The sequence below is a fragment of the Oenanthe melanoleuca genome, chromosome 18 (genome assembly GCF_029582105.1).
Source record: "Oenanthe melanoleuca isolate GR-GAL-2019-014 chromosome 18, OMel1.0, whole genome shotgun sequence".
In the NCBI taxonomy this organism is placed as follows: Eukaryota; Metazoa; Chordata; class Aves; order Passeriformes; family Muscicapidae; genus Oenanthe; species Oenanthe melanoleuca.
In genome coordinates, this window is record NC_079351.1 from 115,769 (window position 1) to 135,403 (window position 19,635).

At 43.0% G+C, this 19,635-nt stretch overlaps 1 protein-coding gene across 3 annotated transcripts; it reads left to right on the plus strand.

Annotated features, from left to right (window-relative positions):
• Positions 1-1,878: 1,878 nt before the first annotated feature.
• DUS1L (dihydrouridine synthase 1 like) lies at positions 1,879-17,167 on the plus strand. 3 transcript variants are annotated; one of them, XM_056505946.1, is made up of 13 exons: positions 1,879-2,274; positions 5,758-5,866; positions 6,725-6,775; positions 8,513-8,625; positions 9,375-9,457; positions 9,614-9,717; positions 10,648-10,792; positions 11,402-11,498; positions 11,857-11,945; positions 12,736-12,902; positions 13,514-13,551; positions 16,396-16,471; positions 16,792-17,167. In XM_056505946.1, exons 1-13 carry the CDS (start codon positions 2,038-2,040, stop codon positions 16,941-16,943), a joined length of 1,461 nt encoding a protein of 486 aa, XP_056361921.1. In that variant the 5' UTR covers positions 1,879-2,037; the 3' UTR covers positions 16,944-17,167. The 3 variants fall into 3 exon arrangements, 2 of the variants coding, with proteins under 2 accessions (XP_056361921.1, XP_056361922.1); XR_008841787.1 differs by having other exon boundaries at positions 1,890-2,274; positions 14,985-16,471; positions 16,792-16,814; XM_056505947.1 differs by having other exon boundaries at positions 1,896-2,274; positions 8,573-8,625.
• Positions 17,168-19,635: the final 2,468 nt, after the last annotated feature.

Below are 19,635 nucleotides of genomic sequence, written 5' to 3' on the forward strand. Positions count from 1 at the left end.
TTGAAGCAGGAGTTTGATGAGTTCCCTGTGTAAATAAATATGCATGGTTTCATCTAAGCAGAGCTTGAAGATACTGTTTTAGTCATAGAAGTTGCTGAAGAATTATTTACAACTTATATACTGTTAATGTTCTTGTGGTTGTTATTTGAAAAGCAGGAGATTGTATTGTTTAGGGCATTTTTGCCCCATAATTATCTGATCATTAGCTGCTGCCATGTAACCCATTATACAACTGGCTGCTGAACACAGTGTGCCAAAAATAAAAACCTTATTAGTGCTGGTATTGCTTGTTGTTTCTCAGTAGCCCTCATCAGATTAGACAGATGTAGAATAATATCAGAAAACAAACTCCAATATTGCAGTTTCTTGTTTTTGAGATGATGAGGGTAGAAGCGAAGTCCCTCACACCTACCCTTCTCTGTGAAACTGAAGTGGGGATTCTTGTCAGCTGATGCATTCCATCCTCTTCAGATGGCTTCTCACAGGCTAAAACCATGCTGATTAATCTCAAGACCGAAGAACAGTTCTCTGACTGGGGAACTGTTCAAGGTCACAAATACATTACATTTTGAAATTATGGACCATATACCTTAAATCTGCAATAGAGTTCAAGAATGTATGGCACACAGCATATATTGTCACCAGTATTAAAGCTATTATTTTCCTTTTCTAGTCTACCACCTTCCTGAAGGCATAGAAATACAGCTCTCTTGCTGAAGGTACCAGTAAAAACAATGCAGTTTAATAGAACTGGTTACTTAAAATAGCACTGCCAGAAAGCAGAAGCTCTACCAGAAAGTGAAGTTCCCTGCTGAGATGGAGGGCAGATAGCACCCAAATGCTTTAAGGTAGAATAGGAAGCAGGTGTTTGTTTCTTCTGCACTTAAACAAGTTGCCAGACATTATGCCTGCAAATCAGGGTCAAAAGAAAGAAAAAAATACCCCTAGAGCAGCTTCATCACAGGAAAGGGGAGTGCAGATAGCAGGGGCACAGAGGCTGTATATTTAAAACAGCATCCTCACTCTTTAGGCTGCAGAGAGGTAATGAAAGATGGTGAAAAATAATTAAAAGCTTGAAACATATTTATTGCATCATGTTCATCACAGCTCTGAGTGCTAGAAAGCTGGAGAGGGGGGAAAATACAGGCTTTGACAATGAACTTGAAATGTGAAGGCTTGTCAATGGACAAACAGGCTTGCTGAGCAATGGAAGTGTACGTGCAACTCTGCTTAGACTATGGTGCTTTATGATTTTGTTGGAGTTTATCTCTTCTGAAGAAAAGGCTTGTAACTCAAGTTACATTGCTGTTTTGACTGGAGTAGAGATGAAGCATTTTTTATATGCTGGAAGGTATTGGGCAAGAGAAGCAGAAATCCTCCACTGTTCTCATCCTGGTGATGGTCAGTAGCTTTATAAAATGATGCAGAATGAACAGATGTTGTTATGGATGCTGTTATATTTGCTTCAGTCAGGTGGGCCGTTTTCACCTCTCTGCCCCGACCCGGGACAGGACAGGCCTCTCACTTTGTCCGAGCTCCTGAAATGCTTCGTCGCGGCGCTTCCCCTCGGCACCGGCTGCGGCGGAGCCCCAAACGCTCAAATTCGCCGGCTCGGGGACAAAGGACGGCAGCGGCTGCAGCCCGGGCCGCAGATGGGCCGAGTGCCCGCGCCCCGTGGGGAGAACGCCCAGCACGGCACTCGGCGGCCGCCCCTGGGCCGCTCTTCGGCCGCCCCTGAGCCGCTCTTCGGCCGCCCCTGGGCCGCTCTTCGGCCGCCCCTGGGCCGCTCTTCGGCCGCTTCTCAGGCGACCCGGGCAGCGCGGGGCCGCGCGGCCCCTGCTGGCAGCGCCGCGGTTTCTGGAGGGGACCGCGCGCGGCTGCACCGCTGAGCCGGCCGGAGCGAGATGGCGGTGGCACCGTCCGGTGCCCGGCCTGGGCGCAGCGGTCGCCGGAGCCTGCGGGCGTCAGGCCGCGAGCCCCGGGGCGGCGGCGCGGAGCGGCAGCTGCCGCAACGCTGCACGGGCGAGTAGGCGGGAGATGCCGAAGCTGCGCGGGGAAGCCTTCTGGAGGGAGACGCTGCGGAGCGCCCACTACGTGGTGGCGCCCATGGTGGACCAGAGCGAGCTGGCCTGGAGGCTGCTGAGCCGCCGCCACGGCGCCCAGCTCTGCTACACACCAATGCTGCACGCCCAGGTCTTCCTGAGGGACGCCAACTACCGCCGCGAGAACCTGTATGGCGAGGCCTGTCCCGAGGACCGGCCGCTCATCGTGCAGGTGAGCGCGGCCCCCGCCCCGACTCGCCCTGGCCGCCCCAGCCCGGGAGCGGCGGCGGCCGCCGGGAGGAGCTGCCCTGGGCTCCCCGAGCCCTGCCGTTCTTGGGAAACGTTGAGGACCCAAATCAGCATTGCCAAACGCACCCGCGCTGTCCACCTCGCTTGTGCTGATAAATCCAGGCGTTTTCCAAATGTGCATGAGTTGAACGTAGTCAGCCTCATCTACATTTTAACATGGTTACATAGGATGACAAAAATCTCATTTTCTTCATCTAAATACCGCTGACAGTACTTAGCTCGTGAAGATGTGTGTTTTTCTGTTTACCCCGTGTTTAGCAGAGGATTTGCTGTGTTAACCACAGGGACCTGGAGCACTGGACTTCTCAAAGGATTTCAGTCCCCTGCACCTCATCTTGAGAAACAGATTACAGTTGGTCTTGTAGAGTCAGGGTGTGTCCCGGATCTGATACCACTCGAGGAGTGTATCATAGCTTTTTGACTAGTTTTCTGAAAACCTAAGCTCAATGTTTAGCTATAGAGAAAGGATACAAGGAAGATAGGACAGACTTTAAAGCATGTGTTGCTTCTGCTTTTGGACTACTGTGTCATGTTCAGATACTTCACTCTATCCCAAAGAGGGAAAGTGGCTTGTGGAGCTGGGGGATAATGCAGGGAAAGACAGTTGTCGTGAGCAGAGGAATGACTGATTGCCACACTTGGAGCAGTTAAATGGATGAGGACTCTTTGCCCTGGAAAATTAGTGTCTCCTTTCACTGAGTGGAGAGATAGGAGGAGCCTGTGGAAGTATTACTGGCTTGAAGATGATGAGTGGGAAACAAGTAAGCTTAGTGGTAGTTATAAACTGCAGAATTCATTGTTGTGGGATGTACTGGATTCTGAAACATTACATGAGTTTAGAAAGCAAATGAAGAAAAACACTTGAGGGTCTTTAGGTGCAACAAACACACCTGGTTCCAAAGTTCATAAAGACACTTTTTCAGCTTCTGCTGTTCCTTAGACATTTTGGTATTGAGCTTTGATCCATCTCAGTACAGCTTTCACAAAATCATGGAATATTTTGGATTGGAAGGGACACACAAGTCCACAACCCACCAGTACATTGAGTCCAACTCTTAAGTGAATTGCCTATACAGGGATAGAACTCACAACCTTAGTGTTATTAGCACCATGCTCTAACCAAATTAGTTAATTGCAGCATCCTGTACATTTTCCTACTGTGAGAGGTAGTTTATTTTGACACAGCAAAATACAAGTGGTGGAAATTCCAATTATCTTAGAATAATAGATAAGATCTTCAGCTCAGTAAGCTGTGTGTTCTGGGTGACACTGCCTGAACAGGATCACTTGCTGTGAGCTTGCTGTGTTACCCTTTTTTCCACTGGCCACTACTGGACATAAAGTACAGAACTAACTAATCTTTGGATTGATCTTGTGCAGCAGTCCTTACCAATTTGGTCACAGAGTCTCGGAATTAGATTAGGCAGAGGTACATCTGAGCTCAGCCTGCTCTAAAGACTAAAAGATTTATTGTGCTAACATTCTTGTTATATGGCGTGGTTGGAGGCTTTTTGTAGTTTCAGTCATCTCAGAGAGCGCAGATAATTTTTTTATTTTAGTTGGTGTTGTAATTTTATGTAGTGCTGTAGGGTTTAAGTTTAAACACCTGCTCAGAAGTGTTTAAACTTTGTTTCAACTTTATGTAAAGACGTGATGTCATTAGTTTTTGTGAAAAATGAATTTTAGAAAATCTGTTTAAAAGCATAAACGAGAAGAATAGTCTGTCCTCTTCAACAAAGAAGCTTCAAATTAACCTATTTTATTAATTTGCTTTTTGCACTGTGCTTTAAATGTAATATTAATTACATTCAGTTAAGACTGAGTGTTTGACTATAGCCCATGTGTCTTTCACATTCCATGGGAGTTAATTTTACAGGCAGTTCTCCTTACTGATATCTACAAAGCTTGAGCTGTCTCAAGACCCAGAGACATTATGGGTAACTCTTTTTTAAGTACTGTCTTTCTGTATTAAAGTGCTATAGCTGTTTGTTCTGCTGAGGATTTTAACAGCTGTTTCCACTTATTCTTGGGCACCACATGTAAAATATTCATCTGATAATTCTTTGCCTCTTGAATGCTCATCTTTCTCATTTTATTGTTTGAAGGTTGAGGATCTTTAGCTGGTAAGTGTCATAGATTTTGTTTGGAGGATTTTGTTTTTCATAGAATCATAGAATATCCTCAGTTGTAAGGGATTCACAAAGTCCAGCTCCTGCACAGAACAACCACCAGAATCCCACTAGTGTTGTCCAAATGCTTCTTGAGCTCTGGCAGGTTTAGGGCCATGACCACTGCCCTTAAGAGCCTTTTTCAGTGCCTCACCCTCCTCTGGGGAAGAGCCTTTTCCTGGTATCCAGCCAAAAGCTCTTCTGACACAGGCCCTGCCATTCCCTCAGGTCCTGTCACTGGTCACAGAGATCAGAGATTGGAGCTGTCCTTCTGCCACCCCTGGTGAGGATGTTGCAGACTCCTGTGGAGTCTCCCCTCTGTCTCCTCTTCTGTAGGCTGAACAAACCGAGTGACCTCAGCCACTCCTTGTATTGCCCCTCCAGACCCTTCACCATCTTTGTAAGCTCCTTTGGACACTCTTTAATAGCTTTGGATTTTTCTTATATTGTGGTGTCCCAGATTGTCCCCAGGGCAAGAGGTGGTGCAGCCCTGGTGCAGAGCAGAGCGGGATGATCCCTGATTCCCCCAGGACACAGCTGGCCTTCCTGGCTGCCAGGGCACTGCTGACTCCTATTCAGCTTGCCATCAGTCAGGACCCCCAGGTCCCTTTCTGCAGCGCTGTTCTCCAGCCTCTTGTTCCCCTGTCTGTCTGTACATACAGTCACCCTGTCCCAGGTTCAGAATAGACTGCTTGTCTTTATTAAACTTCATATGATTGGTGATTCCTTTGCCCTCTGATTGTCAGGGTCTCTCTGCAGGGCCTCTGTGCCTCCCAGTTTAGTATCCTCAGCAAGGTTAAAATGTCAGTAAGGTTACAAGTCGTTTATGAAGCTGTTGAAGAGCTCTGGCTCATCTAAGATGGAGCCCTGCAGAACCCGAGTCACGACCGGTCACTAGCCTAATACCAGTCATCCCAGTCACTATAACCCTTTGCACTTGACTCGTGTTGAACTCCAGTTGTTCACCCATCACACAATTTGTTTATCCAGCTGTGGGTTGGACATTTTGTCCAGAACCATCCTGTGAGAAACGGTATCAAATGCTTTACTGAAACCCAAAAAGATTACATCACATGGCTTCCCTTGATCGTTTTGAGAAGTAGTGTTTGGTATTATTAACTGTGCATGTTTGCCTGTTTTTGTTAGTAGGTAGTTGCTTCATAACTACATCATAACATTTTGTCAGTACTTGAAGAAAGCTATTGCCTGATTATTCCACTTCTCTTTGATTTTCACAGTTCTGTGCCAATGATCCTGAAGTGTTTGTCCAAGCAGCACTGTTGGCTCAGGATTACTGTGATGCCATAGACCTGAATTTGGGTTGCCCCCAAATGATTGCAAAGAGAGGTATGTGTGAATCTGAACCCTGGATAAGCAGAGAGATGGCCAATGGTGTTTCAAATGTGAATGTTGGCAGTAAAATATCAAGCCTTGGGTAGGGGCTGCAGTACTACTGAAGTCTTAGTTACACCCAATGTAGCACGTAATGCTTGGTAGTACCTAAAGCAAAAATTAGATATAATTAATTCTGATTTCTGTTAATTGACATCTCCTGTGTCTAGAATATCCTTCAGAAACATTACTTTTAGTAAGAGCTTGATTTTCTTTCTGATTTTTGCTCAAACAGCCTATTTTTGAAAAACTGCACTTAAAATTTCATCATTCAGACACTATTTTCCTGGTACTTGCACAGAGTTTTCTCACAGTAATGTAGAAGAGGATGACACCTGCTGAATCCTTTAGATACCTCATGCTTGAAAATCAGAACCAATGCTTGAAAATTTTGTATCATTTGAGGTGTTGAGAAAATACTTGTTCAGTAACTGCCCATTCTTCTTCTAAAATACCTTTCAAAGACTAATAGGAAATGATTAGTGGTGCAAATACATCTTTTTCTATGATCATCTGTTACCCTAATGGGATTTATTAAACTTCTGGTATAAACCCTTAGAAGTTGGACTTTGAGCTGCAAGTGTCAACACATCAGCCTTGGGGAGTACCAGTGAAAGTAGGGTGTGGGTATTCCTTGTTTATCCTGTAAATCTAGGATGGCAGGGAGAACAGAATGATCCCACTCTTCCAGCTGGGACAGGACAGAGCAACTCTGAGGCGTAGGAATGTCTGGATCTTCGTGAGAGTTTATGAAAACTGTGCTTGAGGATCTTACTCTTCTGCACACGTCTGTCATATGCTATTTTATCATAGGTCACTACGGGGCATTTCTGCAAGAGGAGTGGGATCTTCTTCAGAGAATGAGTAAGTATTTAGAGAGGGAATAGGATGAACTAATTATCAAGAGGAAGTTTAGGGATTTTGGGGGAAATGAGGTGCATCATATTTCTTTGGGCAAAGTTATGTTTGGGTTTTGAAGTGGCTTGCAGTTTTTTGTTTGTTTGGGTTTTTTGTTTGTTTTTTTTTTTTTTAATTTATTTTTTAAATATCATACTGTATTCCAGTGTCACCCTCAAGATACTTGGTGGTATCTCACTGCAGACTCATACTAGATCTGCTAAAAGACTTTGGTACCTGAAACAGACTTCAGGTGAAAGTGAGTCAGTTAAGTTCCAGTCTCATGTGATAGCTTAGTGGCTCTCCAGCTCTAGAAACAGCGGTCCCAGTGCCTTACTTTTTCACTTTGAAGTTCTCAGGTGCCAAGAGTCATGTTGCTTCTTCAAGCCACAGTTGCCCTTTTCTGATCGACTCCATACTCTTTCTGTCCAGAGTATAGCAAATTATGCCTTTCTTCTCCTAACTGATGTAGGTATCTTCAGGCTATCAGTAGCTGTTGTGAACAGTATAGCATTTTTTTAAGAAATACATTTGTGACTGATATAAAAAAGCAAGGTTTTGGTCATTTTGTAGAACTGAGAATGTGCCTTCATCCAACTTCGAAGCAAGTGTTGGAACCATGATGTTAGAGAGCTTTATTTCTGTTTGCATTCCCAGTGGTCTGGGGAATCTTGAGTGATGTTTGGTACAAAGACGCTGCTGAGAACGTGTAAGATAAGGCAGTGCTTCCTTGCCCAGTATGTAATGTGGCTGTTGAGAAATATGCAAATCACAATAGCCTCAAGGTGTGAAGCGAACCCAGGTCATCTAGCTGGGTGAGAACCCAGGCTATCTACTAAGAGAATGGTTTTAGGCTGGCCTTCTGCTCCTTCTTTCTCCAGCCCCTTTAAAGGTGGAGCACTCTTTTCTGCTTGTACCTGCATACACCTTGCTTGCTCCTTTGAAAGGTGGTGGGAAGTACCTATCATTAAAGCTTGTAGGATTTGGATTAGAAGACAGCAGGTGGCTTTCTACATTGTTTATCCAAGCTCTGGAAGAAAAGAGACTTTCAGGCACAACATTACTCAGTGTTTTCCAACTGGCTGTCTATGTTAGCTCTCTTTTTGGTATTTTGGTATTTTTGTGATTCCATGTTCTGTGTAACATGGGCGTTTACCATGTTGTTCTAGATTTCACCCTGACACTATAACCTACATTTACTACTTGATTGCATCCGCAGGCTACCTCACTTGATAAGCCTCTGCTTCCCATGGATTAGACTTTACTTATAATGATTATTTTGGTGATAGTTTGCAAAGAAGTGAAGCACCTTTTTGTGGGAAAGGTAGACAAGCAAGTGTTAATGTTGGAAGAGTACAATAGCCTATGATGATAATAAACATATATCTTAATTAAGTTGTGAGGGGGTGATCTTTGAAAGTGGAGGATTAATACAGCGGAAGTATTAGGGCTGTTAAATGGGTGACTATTTTATGCCACCTTGTTAGGATGCAGATTTTGTCCTTCACTGTGTGTTACTGTTATGTTATTAAACTATGCAGTAAGGGTTGCAGAGGACGCTGCTGTTTTTTTAAGCTGTGAGAACTGCATAGCAGTAATTTCTCAGGCTTTTTGCATACCACACCCAGTATCAGATCTTGAGGAGAGCAGACACTTTTCATAGCATTGTGCAGCCCACTTACCTGTCTTTTCAATCTTTCTCAGTTTTACTGGCTAACGAGAAGCTCTCTGTTCCCATCACATGCAAAATCCGCGTTTTCCCAGACATTGACAAGACAGTGAAGTATGCACAGATGCTGGAGAAAGCTGGCTGCCAGGTAAGAAGGCAGCTGCTCCCTCTACTCTTGCACTGGACACACATATCTTTGTGTAAAGTATCAATTTTTGATATACTGTGGCAATGAATAGCCTGCATTGCTTTGCAGACAGAGCAAACAGGATGCAGACAGATTCTGTGTGTTTGCAGTCTTTGGCCGCACGTCAGGAGTGTGGTACAGGAGACACAATGATTTTATCCTCTTGTAATCACTGCACTGTGCAGCATCCTCACTGTGGTTGATCATCTCAGTCTTCATATAGTGCTGCAGGAGGCAGTGTGAATATATGAAATCCACAGTACTGTAGAAGAAAAAGGGTATCAAGAGGTATCACTAGAAGAAATAGGCAATCTTCTAGGATTTAACTCCAATTAAATTGGAAGAGATTGTCTGTAGTCTGAGACAGTACTGACAGTATTTGGTCCTTCTGCTGAGGAGAAAGCTAGATCAATATATCACAAATTCCAAAGTGAATCACAAATGGAATCCAGTGCAAAAGGAAATCTACAGGTTCTCCCATGATAGAATCTTGTCATGCCATGGAATAGCAAGAGGAAAGGAGCCTAAGACCATGCCATGGTAGGTGAGCTGCTGATATCTTTTTGTGTTGCTAAACTCCCTGCACTGTTGAAATAGCAGCAGGAACTCAGTGGCACCCATGAAGTGTAGCAGTGAAAGGAAATTTTTTTTCAGTGGATTTATTCCAGTGGTTCATATACATGGAAAGTAAATGCAATTTTGTGTTCCAGCTGCTGACTGTGCATGGCCGTACTAAAGAACAGAAAGGACCACTTGCTGGTGTGGCATCCTGGGAGCACATTCAAGCTGTGAGGTTAGTGAGCAGTACCAGTCTTAGTGGAATCCTGCTAACACTCTTTAAACAGTGTACTGTGACATTGAAGAGCAAACAAATTTGTGTGGCAGGAGGACAATTTCTGGGTTGACTCTAATTCTTAATTTTATGCATCTCTTTTATTCATTGGTATAGAAAAGCTGTAAACATTCCTGTATTTGCAAATGGAAACATCCAGTGTCTCAGCGATGTGGAAGAATGCATCCGTAAGACAGGAGTACATGGCGTCATGAGTGCAGGTAAAGAAAATTAACCTTTACTCAGATGAGAATACCCATTGTTTCTTAGTCCCTTAACAGCCCTGTATACATTGATCAAAAACTTGGTGAACAGCTTTGCTTGACAGCTGAATGGCCATTCTCCCTCATCTTACACTGACCATCTCACAGCAGGACCAGGAATCACTTAAGATTTGTAAATAACTGTTATGTCGGACTTGCAGTACCATTGACTCACTGAGTTCAAATCTAACCACTTGACAAAGGCATATGGCATATTCCTGTGATCCTGGAATGTTTTTGTGACATCTGTTAATCAATGGAACAGTTTTTGAATGGTGCTAGATGAACTAAGTCCATCTGTGTATTAGTATTACTGCAGGTAGTTCATGTTGGGTTGGGACAAGAAAGAATTGACATAACTTCCTACAGGAAGAGCTAGGATAGGCATCAGAAAGAGCTTTTAATCACTCACACAGTTAAAGAGGGTTTGTAGAATTTTGGTTTTAGAAAATACTGGTTACCAAAAGGCTTGTGAAGCCAGTAGAGAAAAGCACAGTGAGAAGCTGTATTTGTGAACTTGGCCCAGACAAATATCAATACAGACATAAGGCAAGACACCTGTCATTTCAGTATTTAACCACTGGGCAACAAAAGCAGTGATTTCTCTATTTATTAATTGGTTTACTGTCTTTGTGTCAAGGTTGGATGCCTTTTGCGAAACTGTACTTTAATTAGAGATGAGCTGTTTGTCACAATTAGGAATTGTATAGTGAAGTGTAGTATCCCAAGGTCAGGCTAGAGTTTTACCCTGTGGTCTTCTCAAGAGTATGTGGGTGATGTGGCTGTGGCTGTAGAATCACAAAAGAAGTGATAAAACTCCAGAGCGGAGATTTTGGCCTTTGTTTCAATCCTGAAATGAAAGTTTGAGTATTTATTTTCGTTCCCTAGAAGGTAATCTTCATAACCCAGCTCTGTTTGAGGGCCGGAACCCGTTGGTGTGGGAGATGGCTGAGGAGTATCTGGAGATCGTGCGGAAGTACCCGTGTCCGTTATCTTACGTCAGGGCTCATCTCTTCAAGCTGTGGCATCACACGTGAGTATCTCCGCAGAACTCTTCATGTTTGCAGAGCTCATCCTGCTTAGCCAGGTCTGGGTTTTCTGCACAAGGATTTGTTTGGCCAGAATGAGTATGCTGCAAGGTTTTCTTTCCTGAGCCTGGCTGGAGAGGGTGTGGGCTGAGACCTTTACCCTTCATTTCATATCTGGGAAACAGGGCATGGGGACTGAATGAGTTGCCACTAGCTCAGCCAGGGTGGGAGCTCCCAGCACGCCAGTTGCAATGGGGTGATTGCCCATATGCACACACACACTTCACAGCAAACACAAGTGAACTGTCTCCTTGTTCATTGTGAGGCAAAGTGCTACTGCCTTTATTGTAGAGTAAGAGCATTGCTATGGGCAGTTACTGAGAAGCAGCTGATGCACTTTACATTCATGTTAGCATATGTCAAGGTACCTTGGTTGTCTGCCAAGTATTTATCTGGAAGAAACTTTTCTCTGTGCTTTTCTCTGGACTTACAAAGAAGAACATAAGCTTCTACCAAAGGCAAGTGAATCAGGAAAAGTGTATAAAATGCTTTTATGCAGTTATTTTTAGTTGATCGCAGTCTAAATATAACTTGATGTTTGGGATTTGCCTCAGGCTTCAAGTTTACCAGCAGCTGCGTGAAGAATTAGCAAAAGTGAAGACTCTAGAGGGCATCATAGATGTCAACAGGGAGCTGAAACTGCGATGCCAGGTACCAAGATGGGCCCTAATCTCCCAGAACAGCACTGCCTGCACTTGGTGGGAATGTACCAAGTATGTCATAGAGTTGGCATCCATTAGTCACTTCTCTGGGACTTTGTGGCTTACTAAACTTGATATTGCTACCTTACCTACAGTAGCTTCCCCTTAAGCCTGGACAACTTTATGGGGGATAAAGTTGATTTAGGAGTTATAAATATGCTTCAGTTCATCTGTCTTACTAGATTGTTTTTATGCCTATATGTAACGGTCAGTAATTGTTAGTTTAAATTTCAGTTTGTGATTTCCTGGAGTTTGAAGTGTTATTTTTTGACAACTCCAAGAAGACTGACTGTAACTCTATGCTGCAGGAAGAAATAGCTAATCAGAAAGAAGGAGAAAAGCCAAAAGAAGGGTTGCCTTTTTTCCACTGGATCTGTCAGCCATACATCAGGCCAGGGTGAGTTACTTATTTTGATACTTCCAGGTACTTATAGGCCTTTCCCACCCATACCATCAGTATCAGCCATTGGTTCTGTTCTAGGACCTTACATTAAAAAAAAGAAAAAAAAAAAAGTGAAGACTGAAGACTATGGATTATTTTTATTCTAGTTTGGTTGTTTCCTAGTTATTGCTTTGTTCCTGGGGATGTTGCTCATTTTTTGTATCTTCTCCTTTGGATCCTCCTCAAATTTCTCTCTCTCTGGAAAGTAAAATCAGGAATCCCACTGCAGCTCAGACCAAGAACCTGATGTGCAGTGAATATGCTACCTGACAGTGTTTTGTTGTTACATGCAACATGAATGTTGCTGGTAACTGCCATGGTAGCAAAGATAAGAACTAAATTGTATTCTGTAAAGGATGGTTGTAATGTATAGACAAGTTTTTCAGATAGCTTATTCCCCTTCTGCTGAAAACTGGGCTGAAGAAGATCACAAGTGTGTCAAGATTAATAAAGTAAATACTTAAAAAAATACTTAAGTGAAACCTGGGAATAGCGGGTGCCTAATTTAATTGGCCAACTTTAATTGGCATTTCCAACTGATGTATCTGATGGTGTGTCTGTTATTAACTGCCAGTGTTTACCAAAAAAGCTAGGTTTTTCTATCCCATTTCTAAGGGCAGTGACACTTCATTGTAGCCATGACAATAAGGTTTATGGTTTACCCAGATTTCTGTAAACCAAAATAATAGTCAGGGAACAGCTACTTCTTCCCTCCAGCCAGCTATGATGAAATTCACTGTTTCAGGCCAAAGGAGAGGTGCAGGGAGAATGGAGATAGTGGAACTGAAAAAGGTGTACGAGGGAAACGTGCTCTGGAAGAAGAGGAAGATGGAAATTCTGAGCTTCTGTCAAAGAATAAACAAAAAAAGAAGTTAAGAAATCCAAATAAAAGCTTTGATCCATCTTTAAAACGTAAGTTCCATTTATTGGCATAAATGTATGGAGAGTTGCTGATACCACCTTTGACATAACTTGCCACTAAGAATTTTCCTGGCTTGTGTACTTGTAGAAACTTCTTGAAAAAGAGGGGAAAATGATGCTATTGAAAATTCAATGACAGGCAACATGATTCAAATAACATGGTTCACTAGTAAAGGAAACAAGGATCAAAGTAGTAGGTCACTGATTCTCTCGAAGCATCTTTTTAAGATCAAAATGGTTTACAAACTGAATTGTAGCTGTCACTAGCTTTTAAAATGGAATTTTTTGTATGAATTTCAAGGTGATGTCCTGTTTTATGCTTGACTTGAGGATTAAAATTTTCAATGTTTGAATTTTAGCATAGAGGCAGTTAAAAATTCAAAGTATTTTTACCTTTGCACTGTTATTTGAGGTACTGTACTTTTATTTCAAAAAGACTCTCTGGCTAGAAAAGCACCAAGCTTTTCTGATTTTTTTTTAAACTTATTTCTTCCACATAAAAATACCATTGTATTCAATCAATTGGATCAGCATTTTGTCTCTCTCTCTCTCTCTCTCTGTCTCTCTCTCTCTCTCTCTCTCTCTCTCTCTCTCTCTCTCAGCCAAATATGCAAAATGTGATCAATGTGGAAACCCTAAGGTAAGTCAGTACAAGTGTCCATAAAAGCATTTCCTTTAAATGAAATTCACTGACCACGTAGGGATGAGTGGCATAATGGGGGCTCGTGGTGTCCCTCAGGGTCTGCACTGGACCAGCACTGCTCAGGGTGTCCAGCAGGGATGTAGGCAATGGCAGCAAAGTGTCCTCAGCACGTTTGCTGATGACACCTGAGAGACAGGGCCATCCAGAGGCCTGCACAAGCTCAAGCAGTGGCCTGTAGGAACCTCTGAGGTTTAACAAGGCCAGGTGCAAGATTCTGCTCTTGGGTCAGGGCAGTCGTGGTACCAAATCCAGGCTGGGGGTATGAACAGATTGGGAGCAGCCCTGCCCAGGACTTTGGGGATGAGAGGCTGCTCATGACTCAGCAGTGCATGCTCACAGCCCAGCCAGCACCTGTGCTCTAGGCTGCATCAAAAGCAGTGTAGGCAGCAGGTCAAGGCTGGGGGGTTCTGTGCCTTTACTCTGCTGAGACCCCACCTGGCGTTCTGCACCCAGCCCTTGGTGCAGGAGACACATGGAGCTTTTGGGGCAGGCCGAGAGAGGAGGCTGCAAAGATGATCAGGGGATGGAGTCCCTCTGCCATGGAGACAGGCTGAGAGACTGTGAGGAGTGAGCCTGGTGAAGAGGAGCCTCTGGGGAGCCTCACTGCCCTAAAGGGAACTTCAAAGAAAGACAGCATGGACTTTTGAGCACGGTCTGTTGCAGCAGGACAAGACGTGATGGGTTTAAAGAGAGTAGACTAGATATGCCTTAGATTAGAAGTAATTTTTAATGGTGAAGCAGTGGTCCAGGTTGCCCAGAGAAGTTGTGGATGCCCACTTCCTGGAAACATTCTAGGTCAGGTTGGACAGGGCTCTAATCAACTTTTGATCTAGTTGAAAATGTCCCTGCTCTTTGCAGGGGGTTGGAGGAGATGACCTCTAAAGGCTCCTTCCAACCCAAACTATTCTATGATTCTATTCTGTTATTCCAAATGCTGAGATAGGTGCATTGCCAAGTTCTGCTGATAAGTGTGTGTGTGGGGAGGAAAGTCCATACTTGGCCAAAAGCTTTTTAACCAGTAACTGTAACTGATCTTTGAGGTTGAAGGTGCTGCACAAAAATCCTTAACATACATAGGTTCTTTATGAGAATTTTCCTTCCTCTCCAAAAAAGTGCAGTCCTGCTGCTGCTGAGGGTATTTATTTATTTATTGCTATGACAGTTGAGTGAGTTAATTGAATTTCCCAAGATATCTTGGAAACTAATCTCCAGACTTCCACACATGTATGACCTGCGTATTTTACTGTGAAATGAAAAACAAACCCCTCTTCCTAGGTTAGTGATGGGTGGAGTTTATCTGCATAGTTAAAATTTTAATAACTGGTGTGGTTTTTAGTGTACTAATAAAAATATTTCAAATGTCATCACAGTTCAGCCTGCAGTGAGTGTCAGGCAGCACCTGCAGCTCTTCCTTCTGTTGTGTTTGGATCTCTGCCTTTATCAAAACAAGCATAAGCACCTCCTCATCCTCAGTCCTGCCTGTGCAGCAGATTAACATTGGCTTTTCCTGTTAGCAATGCAAAACGAGGCAGCTGGTTTTACAGGTTCTGTATTGAAATTTCAAATATTTTGATATTTGCAGGGTTCATTTTGCTTTTGCTTGTTTAGTTTTTCCTTGGGAAACATAGCTGTTTGCTTGACAGGGTGGTGTTGCTGCGCTGTGAGCAGAGTGTATTTATTGCTGCTAATATACCTGTAAGTCAGGGTGTAAGATACAAGTAATTTTGTGTTCTAACTTAAAAATTACCATTTCACCTGCAACACAAGCATGTGCTCTTGCTCTCTGTTGTAACACTGTTACTGCAGCACAGTAGTGGCAGCCAGGTGGGGCTCAATTTGAAGCTGCAGCTACTGAAAAATTAGGATTTTTTTGTTGTGTTCATTATTGGGAAAGCATTGAGCACTGGGCTGGCCTGCTTTCAAAGCCATCCTGTTTCATAGCTAATCCATGTGACATCACTTGGTGCATAAACCAGGATTGTCTGCACCAGGGCTTAGACTTATTTTTGTTGTGCACTTGCACTGCTGTAATGGTGCAGGTAGCTCTTTAAATCTTCTGACTAGACCTGTAATTTTTTTTCCCTAAATTATGTGTTTCTGAGCCATGTCATGAAATGGGGTGGGTGGGGTGTGGAGAAGGAGTTCAGCTAAAGCCTCCCTAAACATTAAGGATTTTCTGACTGGGGTGGAGGGAACCATGCTAAACAACATCAACCCTCTTTTCTAAAATGTGTGTGAGCAAAGCACCCCAGAGACCCAGGCTTGTATTGCCACATCATCAGTTAGCCAAGACTCAGCTGCTGCTGTCCCCTAAGGGTCACACATTATATTTAATAAATATGCATGTGTATTTTAAGATGCAAATAGGGAAGTGATTCTGGTGGGAACATATTTTAGGCATTGCTGCAGATGGTAGCACTGTGTTTCATGTTGCAGAGAACTAGAGCAAGCTGACCAGCACCAAGTGTGTTCATGCTTGTTCCAGAGAGCTTATGGCTTGTGCCTGCTTGTTGTGGGTAACTTAGGCTGCCCAACAGGCCATGGGGGCTGCACAACTTGAATGTGGATTTCTTTTTGGTTGGTTGGGGGTTTTTTGTTCTTTATGTGCAAACAGTGGATAGCCCCCAATATGACATCAACTCCATCATCTTCATTAGGCTGAGAACATGGGTTTTTTCCAAAGATCTGAAAGTGCAGAGCTGTATTGTTACTTAGTATAGTAAACAGTAATAATTTTATTTTCACTGACACAAGCTTCTTTATACTGCCATCCCAACCCAGGGCAATAAATGTGTGTTTAATATGTGCCGAGGATGCTGTAAGAAAAGAGCATTCAAGGAGGTAGCAGATTGTCCAGGTAAGTGGATCTGGCCTTACCAAGCAAACATATCATCCATCTCCCATGTATCTTCATTACTTTAATCTTTGGGTTATGGGGAGTAGGTGGGTGTTAAAATCGACATACTACCTTAAAACGCTACATGCTAAAAGTTTACACTACCATTTTAAAAGACTGCTCTTCCTTCTCTGTATGGCATTGCTCCTGCTTCCAAAGCCTCGGGCTACAGTTTCCAGTCTGCAAAGACCCACTTTTTATAAGGAATAATTCTGTTTACCACTGTAGTCATCTCACTACAGGATGGTGGTTTGGGGTTTTTTCCCCTTTTACTTTTTCAGGTCATGGATTACTTTTTAAGACCAAGTATGAAAAATCCCTTTCATGGCAGCACAGTCAAAGAGGAATTCAAACCCCAGAGACCAGTCAGAGAGGAGATGCAGAGGTGGGGGAGGCGGCAGTGCTGAAGGAGGCTGATGCCAGTACAGGATGAAGCTTTGGGAATGAACAGTCCAAGAGCTCCTGCCAGACCACTACTTCCCTGGGCCAAAGAATGTGTCATCTCCAGCTCCTTGTCAGCTGTGTGAACTTGTTCCACATGATTAAGTTCTGGAAAAGTTTTATTTAAGTAAAAAACTGCTTACTCAGGGAATTATCCTGCATTTGAAATAAAAGAGATGCAATTAAATGTCTCATGATGTATTGAAAGACTGAAAATGCTGCATTTTTGGGTGAAAGGCAGTTTCTGTAAGCTGTCATTACACTCTGCCTCCTGTATGCTCATTAACCCTTCATGTTCTATTTTTAATATTGGGGCCTAAATTGATTGCATTAGAACAGCCTTCTGGAAAGCTAAAAATACCAATGTCAGTGACTTCCTCACTTGCAGAAAATGTGTCACATCTGTTAGTGTTTTAATGCAGAAAGAAAAGCAGCAGTACTTGGAAAATGTGAATGTAAAACTGTAGGATCTTGCTCTATCCACTTTAACAATTATTAGTTTCTTACAGTATGATGAAACTTAACAGTCTTCCATGAGCCAAAGTTTGGGGGAGGATTAAATTTCTCTTTTAACAGAGAAGGTTGTCTAACAATACGTGGGAAGCTGGAACCAAGTCCATGAACATTTCCATGCTCAAGGTCTCATACTTCATTATGTGGTCATTTGTTCTTCACATGTGATAATTCTGAGAGGCGTGTGACAGATGCAGGTCCTATACATGCCTTTTCAAAAGATGGGAACTTGAAACCACTCTCCCACCTCCTGTGGAAATAGTCCACTTCTCCCCTTGCACAGGCATGTATGCTAAAGCTGTCAAGTATTCTGAATTTCCTGGTCTAATCCCCTCTTCTCTAGTAAAAAACCTAAATATTCATTATCCTAGAATTTCAAACTGTTTAACTGACCTCTTCCCATTTATGGTTTCTCAAAACAATCAGAAAGCTCAGCCATACTGCTCAAAGGCAAAGGTGAAACAGCTGGTTCCAGCACAAGAGACCTGAGGCTGAGTGAGAGGTTTGGCTTATCTTCTTACCCACACAGATTTCCATCACACTTCCCTCTAACAAATACAGTCTCATCACAGAATCACCAGTGGAAAGGAACAATCCAGGTGGCTTTAGGCTCCTAAATTCAGGAGGGACCTTACATTTGAAAGTACTAATTGGACACCTTTCTATAAAGAATTAGTATTTAAGGTATATTTGTCCCTCCCCCCATGCCAAGGCATTACTTAACAAGACAATGGAGAAATGCAGACAGACCTTATCTTGTTTACTCCTGTCCATGGCATGGCTGGAGGTTGCCACACTCCTGACCCAGGGCTGGAAAACAGCTCAGTTTGGCCCTGCACCATAGACCCACCTCGGTGCCTCCATCTACACATCACCACACTCATGGAAAGAAGTTTCAACCTAAACTTGCAACAGTCCTGCAGTTACTGAGGCAAAGCTGTCCAATGCTTGTGAGCAATTACAACCTGAGCAAAGCCAAGTCACTGACTGTCCACACCAAGCACACCTGCACTAACAAGGGATTACTTTCAGGCTAGGCAATATACTAATTATCCTGCTTAATAAAAAAATTCTAGTTTGCCAGCTCAGCAACGTCAAGGCCTATTTTGTTTCTGTTTCACAGGCCCGTAAGGAGACACACTATTTCATTTTCATGGAGTAGGGGGAGGAAAAGGCAATGCCCTGAATGCAGAATGATGCTTAAAATTATGCCAAGTCTTCAGGAAAATGGATTTTTGCAACTAAATTATTTTCAGAGGCACACAAGAAAAAAGCTGGGGTATTTCACCTGACAAAAAAGAAAGCCTTTATTTGAGTAATAGATTATAAAATGAGATAGGAGAAAGATCTTTAAAAAAAGTGAAAAGACAAAAAGTGCATCAAAACAAAGACTGAAACTCTGAGATTTCTGCATTATTTATGGATACATGGGCTCACAATTCTATTGACTACAGGCATGGGGAGTACAAAGTTAAAGCTAGAGCTGAAGGCTTAGAGAACTGAGACAGCAGTACCTGTAGGCTCAGGGACAAAAAGAACACCCAGCCTGATTTACCACCTAAGCCAGATTTTTCAGCTCCTGCCACTTGAGTTCTTGTTTGAATTACACCAACTCCTGCTAATACAGCTACCCTTCAGTCTGCAGCTTTAATAACTCTACAAAAGCCTAAGTTTGAATTAGTTCTTTGCTGTCAAGAGACTTAACTGCATTACAGATTTACCAAGCTGCTAATTACTGAATCTAATTACATTTTTTCTTAGAGCTTGACATGCCCCTTTAGCCAGTTTTTGTTCCCTAACTAATTTAGCCTGATCAAGTTGCCCTATGAGAGAATCTAAAGCTACACAGCAACTGTATGAATGTTGAATGGAGTTCAGAGATCCATAACATAGAAGCTAAAATAAAATTAGTTTCAAAGTACAAAGCTCATTTGCTAAGCAGAGAGTAATCCTTTCCCTATTCCCTACCAGCATCAGAGGAAGCAGAAATCAGTTCTACACTACAGTTTGGTGTTTTTCACCCTACTGCAAATTCACAATTGATGGAATACCAGATAAGTGAAACACTGACTTGTCTCAGCCTCAGGTGTCACAAGCAGGTGGTATAAAAAAATACTTAGAGCACTGTCCTGTGCAGCACACTGCTGTCCCAATGCTATCTGCTTCATAAA

Excerpts from the sequence above, each read along its gene's own strand:
- DUS1L (XM_056505946.1), top strand. The coding sequence starts at position 2,038 with ATGCCGAAGCTGCGCGGGGAAGCCTTCTGGAGGGAGACGCTGCGGAGC. Across the intron at positions 2,275-5,757 it reads ACCGGCCGCTCATCGTGCAG|TTCTGTGCCAATGATCCTGA; the intron begins GTGAGCGCGGCC and ends TGATTTTCACAG. Across the intron at positions 9,458-9,613 it reads GAGCACATTCAAGCTGTGAG|AAAAGCTGTAAACATTCCTG; the intron begins GTTAGTGAGCAG and ends TCATTGGTATAG.